Source organism: Cebidichthys violaceus, unplaced genomic scaffold (assembly GCF_023349555.1).
Source record: "Cebidichthys violaceus isolate CVI_PGR_0920_01 unplaced genomic scaffold, fCebVio1.0.p SCAF_21, whole genome shotgun sequence".
Taxonomy (NCBI): Eukaryota; Metazoa; Chordata; class Actinopteri; order Perciformes; family Stichaeidae; genus Cebidichthys; species Cebidichthys violaceus.
Window position 1 is genome coordinate 4902114 of NW_027176384.1, and position 20049 is coordinate 4922162.

The 20049-nt window shown below is 43.7% G+C and overlaps 1 protein-coding gene across 1 annotated transcript in view; it reads right to left on the reverse strand.

Annotated features, from left to right (window-relative positions):
• The window catches only part of nav3 (neuron navigator 3), a 235654-nt gene that overhangs the window by 94765 nt on the left and 120840 nt on the right, over window positions 1-20049 (reverse strand). Inside the window, exons 5-7 of the mRNA XM_068717037.1 lie at window positions 19411-19585; window positions 11101-11169; window positions 5190-5332 (exon numbers count right to left, since the gene is read on the reverse strand). Of these exons, the coding sequence (XP_068573138.1) occupies window positions 5190-5332; window positions 11101-11169; window positions 19411-19585 (387 nt within the window). The remainder of the gene's footprint in view (window positions 1-5189; window positions 5333-11100; window positions 11170-19410; window positions 19586-20049) is intronic.

A 20049-nucleotide genomic window follows, 5' to 3' on the forward strand; every position in this document is an offset into this window, starting at 1 on the left:
TTCAGAGGGAAAGAGACGAAAGAAAAAAAACGAGGAAAAGGCAAAATCAGGGATGTGGCGGGAATGAAGACAGGAAGGCGACGGAGTGACAGCATGAAGTTATGCACCATTAGACAGAGTGAGTGTCTGTCTGGCTGTCAGTCAGCCCAGTGAGCGGGGTTCAGCTGGCTGTGAGTCACCTCCAGTCTGCAGTTTAAAGCCCCTTCAGGAAGGCAGAGGGGAAGGGGTTCAGTTTCAGCTGTGGCTGAGAGACTTTAACCGGCTTACACGTCTGACGACATTCTATAAAACCTTAAACATGCCTGAAAACACTGTGTCAGATCCGGAGTGTGTCAGGCTTTGCCAGAGACTCTTCTTTAAATTGGAAATGTGTTGCGTGCCGTCACTAAAATACCTTTTAATTTACCTCCATATGTCTTTATTCAAAACAACCAATTATTTCTGTTTATTCTTTCACAATATACACTCATTAGGAGTCCAAGAGAAATAATGCATGGCAATATCTGTGAAACACTGGTTCTGGTTCTAGTATTTTTTATGAATGCATTATGATTTTTATGCTGCCTTTTTAAGGTCTGCGGTCGATCAACAGGCGTAAAACTACTGCTGCTAATGCTGAGGTCATGAATATCTTGCTGACATCATTTCAGGAAACAAGCCAGCGAGAGCAGCCGGGTACTAAAAATGACTGGTCATCAGTTATGCAAGAAAAGCACCAATACACCAACTGACTGAAACACGCTGCGCGTATACACACTATAGTATCTACATGGTTGAAGCATTGATACTATACTATATTTATTTATATTTTGCATGTCTACTCATTCTGTTCAAACCCAATATTTTTGCACAGTTGCAGATAAAGATTGGACTACACTGTTATTATTAGTACTGTACTAATGTTTGCTCCTCAGCTTGCCGCACACAAAAAGAGGCACACACCTGTACAAATCCTATCTACCACAACAACAACCAAATCTATTTTCCTTTCCTTTTTTGGGGGGGATGTCGTGATAAAATAACACATCAGACATTCAAACCTTCACTGGAAAACCTCAATAGAAGCTTCCAATTAAAAACAATCCGGTACAGCCCTACCTCAGCTACTGTTAGTTATCTGGACACTTTTAAAACCGGATCTTTATTTAAATTTGAGCTGTAGAACAGCAAGGGGTCTTACTACAGAACTTATCTCAAAAACACAAGTGCGGCCAATACTACTTATCATCCTCCTATAATTCTGAATATTGATTCTACTTTGTAGGTGTTTGTGACATATTTGTGTGTGTGTGTGTGTGTGTGTGTGTGTGTGTGTGTGTGTGTGTGTGGGGGGGGGGGGGGGGGGGGGACATGTGAATGTGTGTGTTTACATTTAAGCATGCACACTTTTAATATTCGAGCATGCACAAAAGAGTGCATGTGGCTTGTCTGAAAATGTTGTTGAGTTGTGGGAAAGTGTATTAGTACAATAGCAGAACCTCCTCTTGCCTGTAGAGAACATTGTTTCTGCAGATCTCACTGGGCAATGTTCTGGCAGACACTCTCCTGCTTTCCAGTAATGAGCTTGCAGGTTAGAAAGATGGGTTGAGTCAGAATACAGAAGGTTCTGATCTCAGACTTGGATTAGATTTTGGAATTGGATTAGATTTTAACCATCAGAACCTCACAGCCCAGTCTAAAATACTCGCGCTTGGTCATGCCCTCTTCATACCGACACACAAGGCTTATTCTTGCATCTTACTCCAATGTAAACCCATCCGCATCAATATAGGATGCTCAGAGCAACTGCTCCGATCGTCGGTGTAAGAAGGAAGACGGGTCAAACACTGGACTTTCACCCAGCAGACCGCTCTCTGTGTCCCTTGTGAAACCAAAACTCTACGCTGGCTTACGTAAGTCGCGTACATAAGTCACACACACAAGTTAACTTACGTAACATACTTAAGTTACATCTCTGTAAAGTAATGTACTTCATTTATGTATGTAACTTAAGTTACATAAAAAAAAATGCTTATTTTAACCCAAACTGTGATTTTTTCCTGAACCTCACCAAGTAGTTTTCTTAACCTAAACCTACACCTGAAGCCAAGGAATCCTGACCAAATGTGCTAATGTGATGGAAAATCAGCTGGCATAAAGATAAGACACCCTTATTGTGCATGTCTTTCTGTGTGTGTGTGTGTGTGTGTGTGTGTGTGTGTGTGTGTTTGTGTCTAGACAGACAGCTGGTATACATGGATGAGACAGCATCCATGCTTGTGTTTCTGTGTTTGTCTGTGTCCTCTCTGTTACCCTTCATCTTTAGAGATCGTGCAGCGGCCCTCAAGGCAGCTGTTAAATGTGAACGGCAGGGGGTTACAAACATTTGCGTGACTCTGTGTGTGTGTGTGTCTCTGTTATCGTGTCCAGTCAATTAACCCCGTCTTTAGAGATCCCCCCCCCCCATCACCACTCCGGAGGCGGTTTTGCAGCGCCACACTTTTCACCGTGCAGTGACTTGTCGTTGCCATGGCAACAGACTCCTCTTTTCTTGTTTTTTTTTTTTTTTTTTTGCCTCAGAGGCCGAGAAATGAAATGTCATTACTCCTGGTCTGCCCACGAAATTGAACGCCTGGATACCACCCGTTTGGAATGACACATTAACTCACACACATACGTGCACACAGATGCATGGACATCGGTTAAAACCTGCAGCACGTGATGCAGCAGTGACGTGTGTACTCTTCCAATCCTCTGCTTCTTTTTATCACTCTCTGAGTTGAACGCTTCTCAACTCCAGCTGCTCCCCCTATAACATCACTGTCAGACAGATAACACGTCATTAGCTTCTCCACCTTCGCCGAGTTTCAAAATGGCCTCCTCATCCTGATTCCGAACAACGAGCAGACCAATCACCAACTTCATTTGGTCTGATATCACAGGCATGCCCTTTCGAAGCTTTGATTTAGTCGGCTGAAGCTAATTAAATAGTTGCACGGCAGCAAGGGTGACGCAGCGCTCCTCGCGCCCTTTGAGCTGTTGTCCTGTTTGGTCAGAGCAATGCTGTGTATGCAGAGAAACACATCACTTCATCCCCCATGAGGCCATACATGCCTTACATAAAAAAAGTTATAGAAACAAGTAAACAAAAACATGACTTTCACCCATGTAGCCCCTTTTCCTGGCCCATCAGCCACTGTTAGGGTTGTAACACAAAGCTACTACCCTCATCTGTAAAAATCGGTGTATTGCGAATTGACTAATAAAACATATGATTATAATTTTAGAACACTACCAGAAAAAAATAAAAAAGTCTCAACTGAATCAAAATAACAGCTGATAAGATGAGCATAACATCCATGTGGACATGAATAGGACCAGTAGAAATTAGACAGGAAGCCCTAAGAAAATATATATTTATAATTGCATTTGGACCAACTGCATATTATTTTCATTCTAAAGCAGGAGGCCCGGTATGTAATGACGATGTGGCCCAGATGAACATAAAGGTGGTACGAAGCGTATTTGAAAAAAACTTGAAAAGGCTTTTGACAAAAATTGGAAAAGCTCTCGAAGCTCTTTTGTATGCACTTTTGAGATGATGCCTAACTTTAGCCAGGCTTCACTATCAGATTATGATGCACTGATCTGAGATCACCATGTCTGCAAAAATTCATATGCTGCTTGTGTCTCAGAACCTTTATCTGATCATATCTGAATAATGTATTTGTATATTAAAAAAGTGAAAGAAAACAAAATCAAAGGATGTAAAACTAAAGAGAATGTGAAAGCGGCAAATGCAAGTAAGAGAAAAAAATAAACTCAAGAAGACCCTTCCTGTATCTGTTTCTGTCTTCTGCTGTCTCTGCTACCTGCTTCTCCAGAAGGTTCTGTCGGCATCGCTGATGTTTCCCCACAATTGATTTTTCTTTTTTCCCTTTTACTTTTCTTCCCTTTAAAACAAAACAAAACAAAAAATCACTGTTTCATCTCCCCTGCAGTGAAGCTCAAACGCCTGGCTTAATTTTGTCTTCTGGCAGGACTCCAACTGCACTGTGTGAATGGGACGCATCCACCTATTAAAAAAAGTAAAACAAAACCAATCGACTGAATCCTTCGTAATTCTGTTTGCTGAAGGAGAAACCCAAACAAATAATTGATTTTAAATGAAAGCATAAGTCTACTTCGATTAGTTCATTTATCATTTCTGCTTCCCCTTTGCTCTCTTTTCAGCTCCAAACACTTTTTGCACACGCTCCCTGTGCACCCTGTGACCTTCATCACCTCTCACCATGCCCTCCCTCTTGCTCCCATTGACGAGTTTGAAGTTTCAGACAGAAATCATGAGGGTGAGTGCACCTCCTGCATGGACTTTTTATGATTTGACGGCAGGTGAGAAAGACGGAATCAAAAAGAGAAGAGTCGTTTTTTTTGTCGATGCATCTCTCCTTCTCCACCTCCATCGCCTTCTCCTGCTGATCCTCTCTCGACTCTACAGATTGAATCCTGCAGTGATCTCATCATGATTACATACATTTCGAGCCAAAGCAAAATGTTTGTTATTATAATGTCATAAACCCACCGGGACTGGTTTTAATTATTAAGATGACTGTGAGCAGTGGGATCGATTTTATTCATCATAACTTTATGAGCCAGTGAGTCATGATACATTTTCTGAATGAGCCAAAATGAAATCTTGAAGCTATTATAAGTACAGTTAGTGAGACAATCTCAATGTAATTAAAGCCTTACGAGCAGCTTATTTACTTTTGAACAGACTGTAAAGGCAACTATTTATTTGTGAATAACCAGTTTGGTGTTAAATAAGCTACCGCACATTCTAGCTCCACTGTGAGACCCTTCTCTCGAAAACATAATCACTCTGATTAGCTTCGTCGCGCTCAAAAGAGCAGCTGTCTGAATTTGCCCCTTTCGGTCGTCCCTCAAATGGCTCTTTCCATGCTAGGAAAATGTGCCGCCGCCTCTACTTAGCGGCGTCCATTATAACTCCCTTGGAATGAAGAACTGGAGATGATTCAGCAGACTGGTGAGGACTGGTAGAATGAGGGCCTCTTTGCGGCCTCGCCTGCCTGAGCCAGTGGTGCCACCAAGTGGCCGGGATGGGGAATGTGAAAATGGGCGCTCCGTCCTACCATCTGCTCCTACCGAGCTGCAGCTTTCTAACACGATCCGCAACACGCCGCCCTCACCTCTGTCGTTGCCACTGGCATACTGGAGGGGCTTGCTCTTGTCGATGCTGTTGAAGCTCTGGCTTCGGCGGTTGAGGTTGGATGAGCCCGGGCTCCTGGAGGCCCCGCTGCCTGCAGCAGGTACTCTGGAGGGGCCTGGCAACCTGCAAGAGAGGGGTTCGGATGTTTAGATGACATACTGGGAGTTTGAAGCAGAGCTCTGCATGACAATAATAATCAAGCAGAAACATAAAAAATTCACAGGACTTGACTTATGCCTAGAGAGAAGGCACTTTTGTGTTCAAAACCTGAAAAAAAAATTTGAACGCTGGATGGTGAGAGACGCTGCTGGGAACAGAAAACAAGTCTCACCCAGAACTCAAAGAGACAGACAAGAGACCCCGAGTGAGGCTTTGAGCTGTGTTGCACAGACTCTACACATCACCTCATCAAGTGAGGCGAGGAAAGTTTTCGACTCAATACGAGTTTGAAAAAAAAAGTTCTCCCGCCATGTCATGATTACTGGCCCTGGGCTCAGCGTGCGTCAGTGTGTGAGATGAAGAGAGATCAAGTGAGTGCTGTAAGACATTGTGCGCTCCCTCGTGGGTTGAGAAAGAAGGAGGCGTGAACTTGTACAGAAAGACAGTGAGAGACGTATGATGGCCCTTTATTCCTCCTTCATGTGTCGTCACCATTCATCGCTGTACCTCTAATGACACTGAAACCAAGGCGGACACTAACACCTACCAAGGAGGTCTGTACAGGCAGTCTCTGTAGCCTCTTACACACAAACGCGCACCCCACCCACACACACACACACACACACACACACACACACACACACACACACACACACACACACACACACACACACACACACACACACACACACACACACACTCTCACACTTTGGCATAATCTTTCTCTCCCGACAGAGTCAAAGCTTGCCAGTGTCAAATGTTGATTTGCCACGCCGCAGCTGGAGGGTTGTCTCGGGTCCCGCGAGGGTGCTAAAAGAATTATCTCATCAGAAACCTGTTGCTGCTGTACAATAACTTCACATTGCATTGGTTTATGCCAGATGCTTTCAGCCATTTGGTAGTAAGTTATTCCAAAAACAGATCTGGCATCTGGCACACGGATGGCAACAAGATTTACTGCAACTTGGATATATTTCTACCATTGATCTTTATCATCGTGGTTTGATGCGATTTTTATGAACCGATTTCAAAGGCTGCTTTTTACCACAGTTGAGTGGTCTGCACCATATATATTTCATATTCATGTTCATCTTTTTAGATTTGCTTGTTTGCACCTTGTGACTCGACTGCGGGCCAAGGTCAATCCAATCAAAATACGTCTGACAAGAGAAAGAAAGACGAGACCCAGTCACAAAGTCTCCCAGCTGACAGGGTGGGAGTAAAGGATTGTAATGCTGAAGAAAAACAGGCACTAAGAGACGACCTTGCTTGCATCAGAGGGGCGTGGGTGTTTCCATGGCCTGGTCTTTCTAAAGAAACAACAAAAAAACCTTCAATAGATTCTAACAACTTGGTGTATGTCTGCCTCCGTGCATGAAAGCTGCCATGATGTCCTTTAACAAAGATAATCGATTTGCTACGCCGAATATGTCACTCGCGTCTGTATCGCAGATGGAGCCGAGATGTCGAAGGGGAAATTATTTTTAAAGGGTGGAATCCTGAAGTGGTCCTGAAGTGACCATAGAGAAATCCTGAAGTGGTTGTTTTTTTTTCCCCGACGGGGGGGAAAAAAACAACATATTTCATATGTTCCATTTTGCCTTTAAAGCCTTCACATAATAAAACTAAATCAAGACAGAAATTGACATGGAGCATTGATTCAAAACCTGACTATTGAGAAATGTCTCCCAACACTGCCGGAGGGGCTGCTTTATTCCTTTGGCAAATAGATGGAGCTATGATGAAATTCATCTGGAGGGTTCGGCTTTTTCTGCCACACTATCGATCAAACATACCACTGGAGCTGGTCGGGTCAACTCTGTTTTATCACACTGTGACAGCAGCAGGACAACCTGCAGCTGAGAGGCCACAGAGTGGCCGAGTCAATAGTGGGGCAACTCTTAATATTCCGTTTTCCTTTCAACACTTTAAGATGTGGGTCAGTAACGCAGCAGAATTGAAAAAGCTGGTGATCTGTCTTTGGGCCTCGCGCACATCACTGGACCAGAATCTATTTCATACCGAAACGAGTCCAAATAAAAGGACAAGAACTGGCAGTCCGAAAACTAAGAGAGGCAGTCTGTAACACACACTGCTGCCTGCTTCCTAACTTAAGTATATTAAGTATGCGGTATTTAAAAAATGCTGTTAACTATTATAAATCTGATACATGAGATAGCACTGTTTTCACATACTACACACACCTGGATAAAAAGCATTTATCCCCTGGCAATGCAGATGCTATTTACGAGCTCATCAGGCTAACCATCCCCTGCATTTTCTGATCCAACGAGGAAACACAGATGAAGGAAAGATTCTAGTTTACTTTGGGTGTCTCACTTAAAAAAAAAAAAAAGGCCGGGGCTCAGCTGCAAGCTGCACGACGTGTAGTCGGAACAAAACTGCCTGATAAGTCAGTCCATGTGCTGAACAATGCAAACGTTATTTTATACAGGCAAATGTGCAAAAATAAAGAGAGCAGAGAGCAGAAAAGACAGGGTGGGAAAAGAGACTTTGAATTTTGATGTTCAAAAGAAATATCTCACAACAAAGCAGAACTAAAAGCACCTACATGATCCCTAAACACACACACACACACACACACACACACACACACACACACACACACACACACACACACACACACACACACACACACACGCACGAATAACAGTAGCTATAGGGCTTTTAGCTCCCACAGGTACAATCAACAAGGGAAGGAACAGAAGAGAGTGAGAGACCAAAACAATTAAGAGATGGAAAAAAAAACTAAGACGACATGAAAAAGAACAAAGGAGAGAGTTGAGAGAATGGGAGTGAGAGGGAAATGGATGCAGATAGGGAGAGAATCAGAGAAAAAACAATAGTGTAGCTGCAAGAGAAAATGAGAGATAAACAGTGGGAAAATGAGGGTGAGATTGAAGCAATTCAGATGGAAATTTAGAAGGAAGTCCCTTTTATCATAAGATTCTTTCATCTTCCAAAATATATGTTTGATGATGCATCGGCAAACTGGAGCTGGAGAATGAAAAATGTGACAATGATTCTGTTTTGGGACAGACTTGGGACTGTATCGGACACAGAACAGACAAATGCATTAATCGGCCTGTCAGTCTCTGGCTGTCCACAGCAGTTCTTGCAGAGGAGAAAGCGCTTACTATCGGTTTCTCCGGCCAAGGGGTTTTGCCAGTGATTCTTCGCCTGAGTGCAGGTTATCTGGTCCAGCCTGTCTGGAGTTCACACTACCTTTAGGCCAAAGCCACCTCAGGCTCATTAAAATGATAGAAAAATAGCACAAGCTAGCAGGTGGCCAACACACTGTTCAACATCACCCCCTGCTGCAAAGATAGTAGAGGACCATATCAGTATTTTAGCCTATGTAGAAAAATAAACAAAACATATATTTTACATTGTTTGCCAAACCATAGGTATGTGCTTTGCCTGGTGTTTGTCAGTGGACAGATTTTTTCATCGAGATAGCATCACAACTGTGCAAGATGCTACATTACCAGAATGTAGTTGAGATTGAAGGGAGAGTTCGAAGACAGGTGCGATCCAATTAAGAGGCGCTGGAAGTGGAGGGGGGGGTGTAGGAAGTGAGAAACTTTATGCCCCTGGCACAATTTGGTGTTGCAGCCAGTGTGATCCCATCACCAGATGGTCTCTAGTTTAAATCCATATTTTCTACTAATCCAGGACACCATTGAGTTGTACTAAAGTCTGTATTTAATGAAAATCAATGAGCAAACTGTTGAATATTGACAAAAATGACTGCAGACTTTACGCTGATGGATTACACAAGCGTAAAAGAGTGCTCTGATTGAGTTTGTACAAAAATGAATGGAAATCTATAGCTGATAATTGTAGTTAAGGAGCTAAAGCTTGCAAACAGCTATAGTCCTTTAAAGGCATTAAATTTGCCCAACAGTACACAGCTGTCCTCATAAAATAGGACCAGAGAGCGGGCAGTGAGTTCCAACAAGAAGAAGCAACACAATTCTGAAGTGCAGAAATGCATGAGAAGTTCGATAGTGGCACCCAATAATCACCAGTTACTCATCCTTGGAAAGCCAAGCGTAAAACAGACCACACACAAAAATTCAGTGGACTTCTTCTGCCAATGGAAGTAATTTACTGTATACGAGTAGAGTACAGTTGTTGCTGTTGTAAAACGGGTAGTTCTTTTAGCTCTGGCTAACAAGTACAATGTCTCCAAAAGAGCATAATAAAAACTCCAGCACCTTGAGGGGAACGTTCTTTCAGCCGCATTCAGCACAGTATGTGAGAGAGACTTAAATTGCTGTCCCATTGTAGAAGCGCTAAAACTTCCTTGCTTCAGGGATAGAAGAGGAGACAGTTCATTGTGATTAAAAATGACTTCTCAAATGGCAAGAAAGCAATTCAAAGTGGTAATCACGCTTGTACGAATGAGGATCAGATGGCAACGGGGCAATGGTTACAATATCATCATTGTGTTGCGTGCGTGTGTGTGTGTGTGTGTGCACATTCATATTTGTGCAGGAACGAAAGAGCTATTTCTGCAAAGCAGCAGCATTGAGGTTTGTTGTCAGTGATGTTAGCGGGCCGATTACCACCCATAGGGCCGGAGCTGCTGGCTACAGCATTTTTGCCATTGCTCAGTGGCGGCTGGAGAAGAATTATTTACCAACACGCCGTTTCCCACTACCCCCGAGCTGGAACAAATGCTGCGAGCATCAGACAACTGGACTCTGGGGTGTGTACGTACAGTATGTGTGGGTCCCACATGCGTGAGGGCCTCAATGCTTATGTTTACAAGACGAGAGGAAGGTCAGTGGCCCTGTGTGTGCTTGATAGGTTTACCAGCTCACACGTGACACCGAAAAGAGTAGCTGAAGCCTGTGGTTCCCTGACTGCTGGCTGCAGCCTAGAGCCTGGCAACACAAAGAGTGTCATTATAATGTCTGGTGGCTTATTTAGCAGCAACTTCTTCTGCCAAGACGTGTAAAAGGGGTATTCCCAAAGGACACACTACACAGAACAAGACTTCTCAAGTAGTGAAAGCGCTGGACTGAGGACAGAGATTAAGTGCAAGGCAACTACTTGAGTGTAAACTTTGCAGGGATCCTTGATTTTCTTTGTTTTTGTGTGATTCTAGTGACCTTTTTTTGGTGCATAGGACTCACTGATGAGTTCATCCACTAAGCTCCTCAGCGGCCACTGGCTATTCAAATCATTTGGGTGTGACTGTAATGTCCGAAGGTGAATGTTTTTTTTTCGTAAAGTTGGTCCTAGTTTTAGTGTGAGTCATTTCAAATGAGATACTGTCATTCATTCTTCTTACTGACTGAATATTTGGTTGCTTGCGGAATACTCAGACACCACCAATACAATTACACGTTCGCCGAGTTGGCGAGTTTAATTATACCAAACCACCTGTGAAAAGGTAACAGAGAGTGTTATAATGAACATGTAGCACGTCTTTTTACTGTGAAGCACCGTTGCAAGCTGCCATGAAGCATGTCTATGCCCTGCTGCAGTATCCTTGAGCCAAACACTGAATCCCTACCAGCTGCTCTGTAGCTGACCCTGACCTTTGACCTCCCTGAGGTGGTAACCCAATATCACAAAAGCATTAAGCAAAATGTAAAAAACCTGTGAGGGCATGCAGGTCATGCAAAAACACTTAAAAAACACAGACAACAAAGAATCCATAAAATAAAGGCGGTACATGAAGTGTCTGCCATATTTACCTTGTGTTTTTCTTCTGTGGGGACCCTATTCCACAGTGGCCCGGAGGACTTGCATATCGCGCTGTGAGACTGAAGAGAGAACAGATGACAGAGGAACCGTTAACAGGGTTAGAGGAGGAATGAGTCCAGCGTCTTGCTGTAATTTTCTTAATCCATGCCTTAATGTAATAATATGCGTGAGAGGAGTCGTTCAGATAAAAGCAGAGGAGATAACCGGGGGGAGAAAAGAAGAAGCGCATACCGCATGCTGTACTGTAGCACGCCAGAGCACATTTCAGTTCTTTTGCGCATGATGGCTCACATATGTTTATTACCACGCGCGTATGAGTAAGCCAACAACATCTCTCCAGCCATTTATAGGGCCACTGACACAAAACAGCTCGAGACACTTTGACAATTGAGAATTTCACTGAGGCATCGTTTGAAGAAAAACCCCAAAACTCACTACGCACCAGGCAAAGGCGAAAGGAAATGCCCACGGTACCAGTCATGGTTTATAACCCAACACTCACTGTTAGTCATTCACGGAGATAGGGAATTAAGGCGGGCTGCCCCTCCATTTGTGTTTGACAGGAAGTAGTTAAGCTACTTGTGGAGTGCTTTATGAACAAAGACATGCCTTTAATTATCGTGCCTACACCCTGTAAACAATGTAAAGTGGAAGGCCAGGTGGCGGGGCTGCTGTTTATTCCTGTGTGTAAATGTTCTGAGTGTAACGTCCTGTGCGAACAGTGTGACTCACAAACCATGTGAGAGGTTCTCACTTGTTGTCATAAACTGAGTGAACAGAGCCTCTATTCAAAGCCCATATCTTCTTTTTTCTTCTAGCTTATATAACTCATATAATAACATATTGTTTGTGGCTGGCTTTATTAAAAAGCAAGCAAGTGAACCCCCCACTCTAAGCAATAGTATAATTTTAACTTAAAAAACATTTGGGCTAACTGCACCTCAGTTAGCATTGAAACACATGTGTCTCTTTTGACAAAGAAAACTGCATTTTTTTTTTACAAGGAAGTTATGAAAATAAACACTATCAAATATACAAAAAAAGACCAGGGTAACCAAAATATTATGTTGCAGGCAGTGTTGTGGCAGGAAGGCTTAGCTAATGGGCTCTAACATTATTAGCTTAACCGACTCAGTTTGTTTACAAAAGTATTCTATTGTACATAGAAAACTCGACATAAAATGAGTTCTAAAGTAAAGAAACAAATATGATATAGCATCAAATAACGAGCACACAACAAGGTCCCCCTTCAAGGGAAGTTTTGAATACTGCAAGCAATGTCTTCTCGACTGTTAAGTATTACAAACAAATCAGTTTAGAGCATTCCAGACTTCCATACCTTCCACAGGCTGACCCGAGACAGAAACCTGAGTTCTCTTTTGAGGAGGGAGTTACAAAGCCGCAGAAGTTCATCAACTGTAAAACTGTCTTCAAAACTGTCCTCTACAATGACCGGAGCAGTTGAGCTATATGCTTCAGCTGGAGGACAGAGGACGCAACCAACACCAGCAGCTTGTTTAGACGTCCGTCTCCTCTGACAACGAGGAACAACTCGTCCTCTGTTTTGCGATTGTGGGCCGCTGGTTTGGCGTTGGTGAGTGAAAGTGGACCGAGACAATAAACCACCTATACTGAGTTGGCTGAGTGATGCACTGCAGTCATCTTATTTTCTGCTCTGACTGCTTTTGCCGTGCAGTTCTCAACTTTGCATGAAACTGAATATGAATAAATGCCAACAGACTTTTACATTTTAGCACTTAAGCTGGCACTGTGACCCGAAGTGAATAACCAATACCAGAGAACCAACAGTACAAGTGACTCATAACATTGCTTTGAGTACAAAAATGATCACAGGGACAAGATATTCAAAAAAATATAAATGAATATATGAAAAGAATCGCACGCCCCAGATATACCATCAGACACTGGTATCATAAGGCATTGGGTTCAGTACAAATACTGACCATGACTTTTATAAAAAATCTGTTGATGATACACAAAAGTTCCTTCCTCTCATGCAGAAGTACAACAAAAGGACTGGTGCAGAAGTTCCAGGCCTTGCTGAGGTGATTTTCAGACAATATCATTTTCATCATTCTGTGAAATCAAATCAGCTGTCACAGAGCGAGCCGTCTAACTCTCTTAAAGTGTGTCTCTGGGTTCCTATTCTCTGTGACACACATTCCCATTTCTTGTCTGCCTCTGCACACGCAGTCCTTCTGTATTTACACCTTGCTTTTAAACCACCCGCGATAAAGCGCCGAGTCACTGTACATTGCCAATTGACCTTGCAGGGTTTTCATGACGCGGCGTTATGCTAACGAGCTCTGGAGCAGACAGCAGAACAGAGGGGAAACAAGTTCAGGTTAGTTTACCATTATGACGGCTAGCGCCTTCGCGGCATGTCATTAATTAACTCTGTGATATATGACACGTTGGTTAATGGTGTCTGTCGACTAAATATGTTCTTCTTCGTTTTCCAAAGCCCCTCCCCCCACCGCATTTCATCTCCCTGTGGTATGTTTTGTGCTCTATTAAATACCTTAAATGGCACTTAGCACACAGACAGGACCTGCTTAGACAGAGATTAATGGAGCCTGTCACACTCTAAAACGCCTTTTCAGCGTTTTGTTGGAAAAAGGGATCGAGCTTAAACTTGTGCATCACATTCCGCTCTAAGCAAAGCTTTTGTGCTTTTGCTTTCTCTCGGTTTCTTCTCTTTCTGTTTTTTTGTTTGTACTCAGACGGGTTAGCGATGGTTATCTTTAAGGGCGAAAAAGGATGCAGAAGTTTGAGAGAAGGTAATGTAAGTGAAGCTCATGTAGAGGCAGCCCACAGTTGTATATGACAGTGTTGTGTCATTTTTCCACCACAAGGCCTGTCCTGACCCCCCCCCCCCCCCCCCCCCTCACCTCCAGCTTAATGAAATGCAGTGAAACATGAAGGCAATGGTATAGAGTCCCCAGTCTGGAGAGCTCATCCAACCCACAGAATTTAAGATTTTTCCAATGTGGAAAAAGAGACACCAGAGCACATGAGGGGGCAGGATTTAGGACTGAGGAAAGGGGATGGGGTGGAGGTGAAGAGGGGGGGTTACAGTCTGTCACGTTTGATCCAATACTACATACATCAACAGGGCCTCCTTTTAATAGTCCACGACACTGCGGTGAACAATTGCGAGCGATATTGGATGCCTTCGCTGTCCTAATGTGAGCGATATCAGTTTCAGCTTGATTGTAGCCGCAGCCCTGAGGGCAGACACAAACTGGTGGGTTTGAGATCCAAAATAGCGTGCGCTCAGCCACTACCGGCCAACATGATGACAGCAGGTAATGAGATGTCATCAGACTTTCGTGTCGGGTGGGGGGGGGCTGTCTAACATGGCCCCTTCAAAGCCCGATCAGCACTCTCAAATCAGCTACTTCTAGCACTGGACACACAGACTCACACATAAAGTCACAAATCCACTCAAACTCAAATAGCTAATGTATACTGATGCTTGATATGTTGCAACATGTCGCACTGTAGCGTCTACAGGCAGCTGCTGTGGAAATTGGTCTTTATGCATTTACAGTATGCTGCATCTCACCAGCATTAAATGGTGTACACAGAAGAATCCACAGTAGTCGAAGCTCTTGTATTCATCTAGCACCTATCACGTGACCAATATATCAAGTCTCCCAAAATTAACTTTTTGAAGTGGTTTAAGGGTTTAAGGTGCTAACAGTAAAACCACAACACCCCTAGTCTTAAGTAGAGATCCCATCCCAGAGGAAACTACAAAATATGATGTGTGCCTACGTTAGCTGGTACCAAACAATTTCTACCAATAACATCATGGCATCCAATCTAAAACTTTCAGTGACAATAGAGGTGTGTGTGGAGCCAAAGTCCTCTGTCGCTCTGTATCGAGCTCACACTCTAAGCCCAACATAGTCAGGGAGAGATCATGCTTCAAAGAAACAGTGACTGTTTGCAGGACATCGGATGCAAACAGCGGTGACTTTGTCGTCGAAGTGAAATGGTTTGTATGCCAAACCATCCAACCTGACCTGTGAGCAGTGTGACACTATAAACTTGCTTAGCTAAATTAACATAGGTTATTTTAGTATTTTTCAGATGAGAGCACTTTCCAGGATGCATTAGAAAATTAAGTGTTGCAATACAAACACATAACTAACATGTATCAAGCAGATTGTTTCCCAAACTAAAACGTAAGAGTGTCAACACACACATGCAGCACAAAAATGGGTATTTATTGTGTAGTACTACACTCATCCAACAAGCTATTGGAGAGACTGATAAAAGACTTTGACTAAGACTTCACCCTGACAGTATCCCACGACAAAGATCAAGAAAATATCCATATCTATGCATTGACAACCTATGACAGAAGAGCTTAACACAAATAAATAAAAACAGCACAAGTGGAACCAAACCATTTACCAGTTCATGATGCCACTGGCACTAATCCATCCTCCTCATATCAAGCTAGAACAGTACCTAGGAGACGAGTCGGGCTTGGCCAGGCTATTGGCTCTCCCATAGGGCAAACGACTCTTCCTGTCGCGGGACACGGCGGTCGGCAGTCGTGAGGAGCGCCGCACCAGGGGGTCAACTTGTTCGCCCCGGGACATGGCGAGTTAAAGAGGAAAGTTTTTACTGCGCCCTGCCAGTGCCTGGGCCCCCTGCCTTCAAGAGCACCGACAACCTCCCGTGGCTCCGGGCTGTCGCTATCTGTCCAATGGGGAGTTCCCCTCGGACAAACACACACACACACAGTCACAGTCACACAGTCACACACACTCGTATACATCCCCTGCCCCAGAGACACCAGTCAGGCCAGCAGGTGCTGTCTATAGAAAGCTCCCCCATATCCCAACTGTAGATGCGCACTAGGCCAAATGTGTGTGTGTTAGGGCGTGTGAATCTGCGAGGCAGATAATTTGATAATTTAAAAAGCTTAACATTTTGAATTTGAAAACATCTATTCTCCTGGCTTATCTGATAGTTTATGATGTTATTCAGAAATGCTTAATCTTTGGGGTCGGCCAGGGCTCGCAGAAATTCATCACCGTGGAAAATTGGAATTAAAAAAGATCTTTTTCTTTTTTTTATGACTACATTTAATTACATTTCAGTGCTTCCAAAAGTGGGTGAAAAGCAGAGGGAGTGGGCACACCAGCCAGGCGTGAGGCCTCGAACAAAAGGAACCTAACAAATCTTTTAAATGATTTGGAGTTGACAGCGCGACATGAAAAGTGTAGAGAAAGCAAATTTGGACAACAGACATATCATCAGTTTGAGCAGTAGTTAGATGCTACTTTACATACAGGAGATTCTTCAGATAAACTCAACTCTACACAGTCTGGGTGAGACAAGCAGCATACATTGCTCCAGCAAATATTAAGCTATTATTTTTTACTTACGCTTACTCTTAAATATCGATTGGAAACAACTTATTCCACACTGTCTGACAGCATCATAGTCTGTATCAACTTGTTCCTGCTATTCATTAAAGCTATATAATCTTTACAATGTGTGAAATACTCAAACCCAAGATTACATGGCTGCGTCGTTCCATCATATTGAAGTATTCAAGCTGCGTCATTTTATACTGAAATATTTTATTTATTTCTGCTTTGGAAAACTCCGCTAGAATTCAAAATAGACTTCTGTAGGTTTAAATGATGTCTGACGGCACAGCATGAGTTTGTGATGACTGACTGTACCAGTGAGTCAGTTGCGTTTAAGAGGTCAAGTCATCTCAGAATCTGTTTAGGATGGATTTTTTTTCCTTGTGTGTCAAAAGTGCAGCAGTAACAGTGCATTATAAGAGCTTCCCATAACAACTCAAAGGGAATCAAGTCTGTCTGATGATCCTCTGCATATCTTGAGAACCGTTCATCCGATCTATTTCACACTTGGCGGGTGTATTGATGGGGATGCAACGGCGTGCAGAGACAAATTTGGTTCAATTTGGACATGCGACACGTCCAATATTAATAAACTTGTGCAGAAGTGGGGGCGGAGCTTCAGGGTCGAGCGTGTCGTCCACAGCGGGCCTTTAAAGGTTGCGGGTCATTGACTGCAGTTCACTGTTGCTGCTGGACGCTGGACGTACTAAAGGTACAACCGAACTTCGCTTCCCTGGAGTAAAACGAGCGATGAGCGTTTCTCAAGTATTAATAGAGCCAAGCAATAGGTTCCAAATAGGCACACAGCCCAAGAGGGCACTTGCTAGTTATTAAACCGCCAGAGTCCATTCTGACTCGCACGTAAGGCAAAATTCCTCTATACCTCCAGACATTTCTTTACACAGGTTGTGTGATAAAATCAGTGCAACATATTTGTAATCCTTTCCCTGATTGTCTTACTCTTGGAAGTGACTGAATTTTCTTCGGCGCTGAGAGGTTGAATGGTGCAGACGTCCCCAAAAGCTCACAGATTAATGGCTCACTCTAACGCTGACGGACAAGGGCTGAACCTCTGACCTCCGCTGTGGCCTCCAACATTCAGACGTGATTAACTTATCAGCCCCAGGGGAGGGAGACTTTACTGGGGCCACAGGTGGCGAGGGCCTAACGCTGTTAGGAAATTAACTGAACCACTTCGTGGGACAGTCTTTATAGAAGTCTTTTTCCGCCATGAATTTATATGTTCTCCCATTTGTTATTGGTGTAGAGTCCACAAATATCTCATCAAATAAAACCCTCAAGTGTCTCTCAACCAACTTGTTATCGGACTCGACCTCGTATTTCATGATGGTGAACTCCTGTAATGGCTTTAACGGTGTGTGTGTGTGTGTGTGTGTGTGTGTGTTGTCTTGACATACTTTCCAGGACTGGACTGTGTGCTTCGAACTTCACTGTTCGCCCTGAACAGTATGTGTGCGAGAGGGCTCTCCACCTGTTGTGGCGGGGGGGAGTGTGGGAATGGGAGGCAGCTGTGCCCCTAATAACCCCCTCCCACACACACACACACACACACACACACACACACACACACACATACGATACACCGACCCCATCACTACCACCTCCTAACTCGTCCAAACAGAGTGGGGCTAAAGCGATCGACGATATCATCTTACCCACATGCCCCTTTCCTCAAGCGCTCGGACTAAATGCTCTTATTGCGCGCGCGCGCACACACACACACACACACACACACACACACACACACACACACACACACACACACACACACACACACACACACACACACACACACACACACACACACACACACACACACAGCACTGCCAAACAGAGCGGCCGTGCAGCAACTCGAGCCGGTCAGGGGGAATGCTGCTCATGTGTGGCATGTCAGGCCTTCCTTTAGATGCTCTTCTTGGGCTTGTTCTATCTATTTACATCACACGGGGTCAGGCCTCCTTTGCTTTTACTGCATTTTAGTGCTTAGCTGCCTGTTTGACCAAGGCTTCCATTGCACCATGCACCTCTTCACATTATGAAGTTCCTCTACTACAAAAACTCAACATCCCTTTAAAAGAGTGCTCCACAGATTTAGCATTGTAGTACTGCGACATTGAGAAATGTTGAAAAATATTTGAAGAACCAGTGACAACAGTCGGGTTTTCGTGCAAATATATTGCATATTTTAACAGAAAATCCAGAAAATCGGCAAAAGACAATGCAAAATGAATGCTTGTTTCCATCCACTACCCTATGCAACTATTAGGAGTTGGTTTCATGGAGATAAGCAGTAGGTGGTGCCAATTCTCCATGCGGGAAACCGTTGCAGGAGGAAACATAGCAGTTTCCCCCTGCTTACAGTCTTTATGCTAAGCTAAGCTAAAAGGCTGTAGCTTTGTTTTTAACAGACAGAGATGAGAGCCATATCGATCTTCTAACTAACTGTCAACCAAAGACTGAATAAGCAACTATGCATACATTGTGAGGCTAGGACTGCATTCAAAATCTAATGTAAATCTGTCCGTTAGCCAGCTTTAGTTATCCGTGTCAAACCTTCCATATGGAGCTGATGCAGCAGAAACCCTGATGAGAAACATGTTCCATGAAGGCTGTTATTCATTTCACACTGAGAGACGGTCATATCCAACAAATTCCTGTTTACAAAAATCCTAACTGGACCTAATTAAGCATCCAAAAGCAATAAATCATTCGACCCCTCTGCCAGCAGAGATAATAAAAAGAACTGGTCCGCTAATTCAAAACAGTGACATTAGCCTAACCTTCTGGGCTCCATCTGCCACAGACATGAGACCCAAGCCGACACCAAACTACTGCAATTCAACTGTGCGGAGCGCAGAGTACCTGGACTGCATCTCCTGCGTCTTGAGGCTGCCGGCGGACGGCGCGGTGCTGCTGGTCTGCTGGCTGAGCTCCACCAGGGACTGGTAATACTGCTGCTGCTGCTGCTGCTGCTGCTTGTAACGCGACAGGATGAAGAAGAGGCCCAGGATGCTCTTCAGGTTGCCATTCCGGATCTCTGCGGGGACGAGACAGAGGGAAATGTCAGCGATGTGCCGTGGTACTTATGGTGCTGCTCCACCATGTACAGGGATACATCTTTACCCTGCGTGGAACAAATGCATCTTCTTGGTATGAAGCCATTTTTGCGAGTGAAAGTAGTGCAGGACTTTTTTTTTTTTTTATCCGTCTGGAACGAACTGACACTTCAAATGAATATTTTCCAAAACCATTTATTGTATCTTTCAAACACTGTAAAGTGAACACATGTTTTAAAAAAAGCCACTTGGGGATAGAGCGGCAAGTGCAGCTGCTGTGCAGCAGGCTTATGAGTTCTTTAAGAGTAATTATACACTGGCTTTAACTGGAAGAGATACTGATGTGCTGTATATAATATGCAGAGTTATAGCATTTAATTGTATATAGCACGAGGTAACACTTACTGTGTGTTGGAACAGTTTAGGCCACAGCTCACGAGGAGAA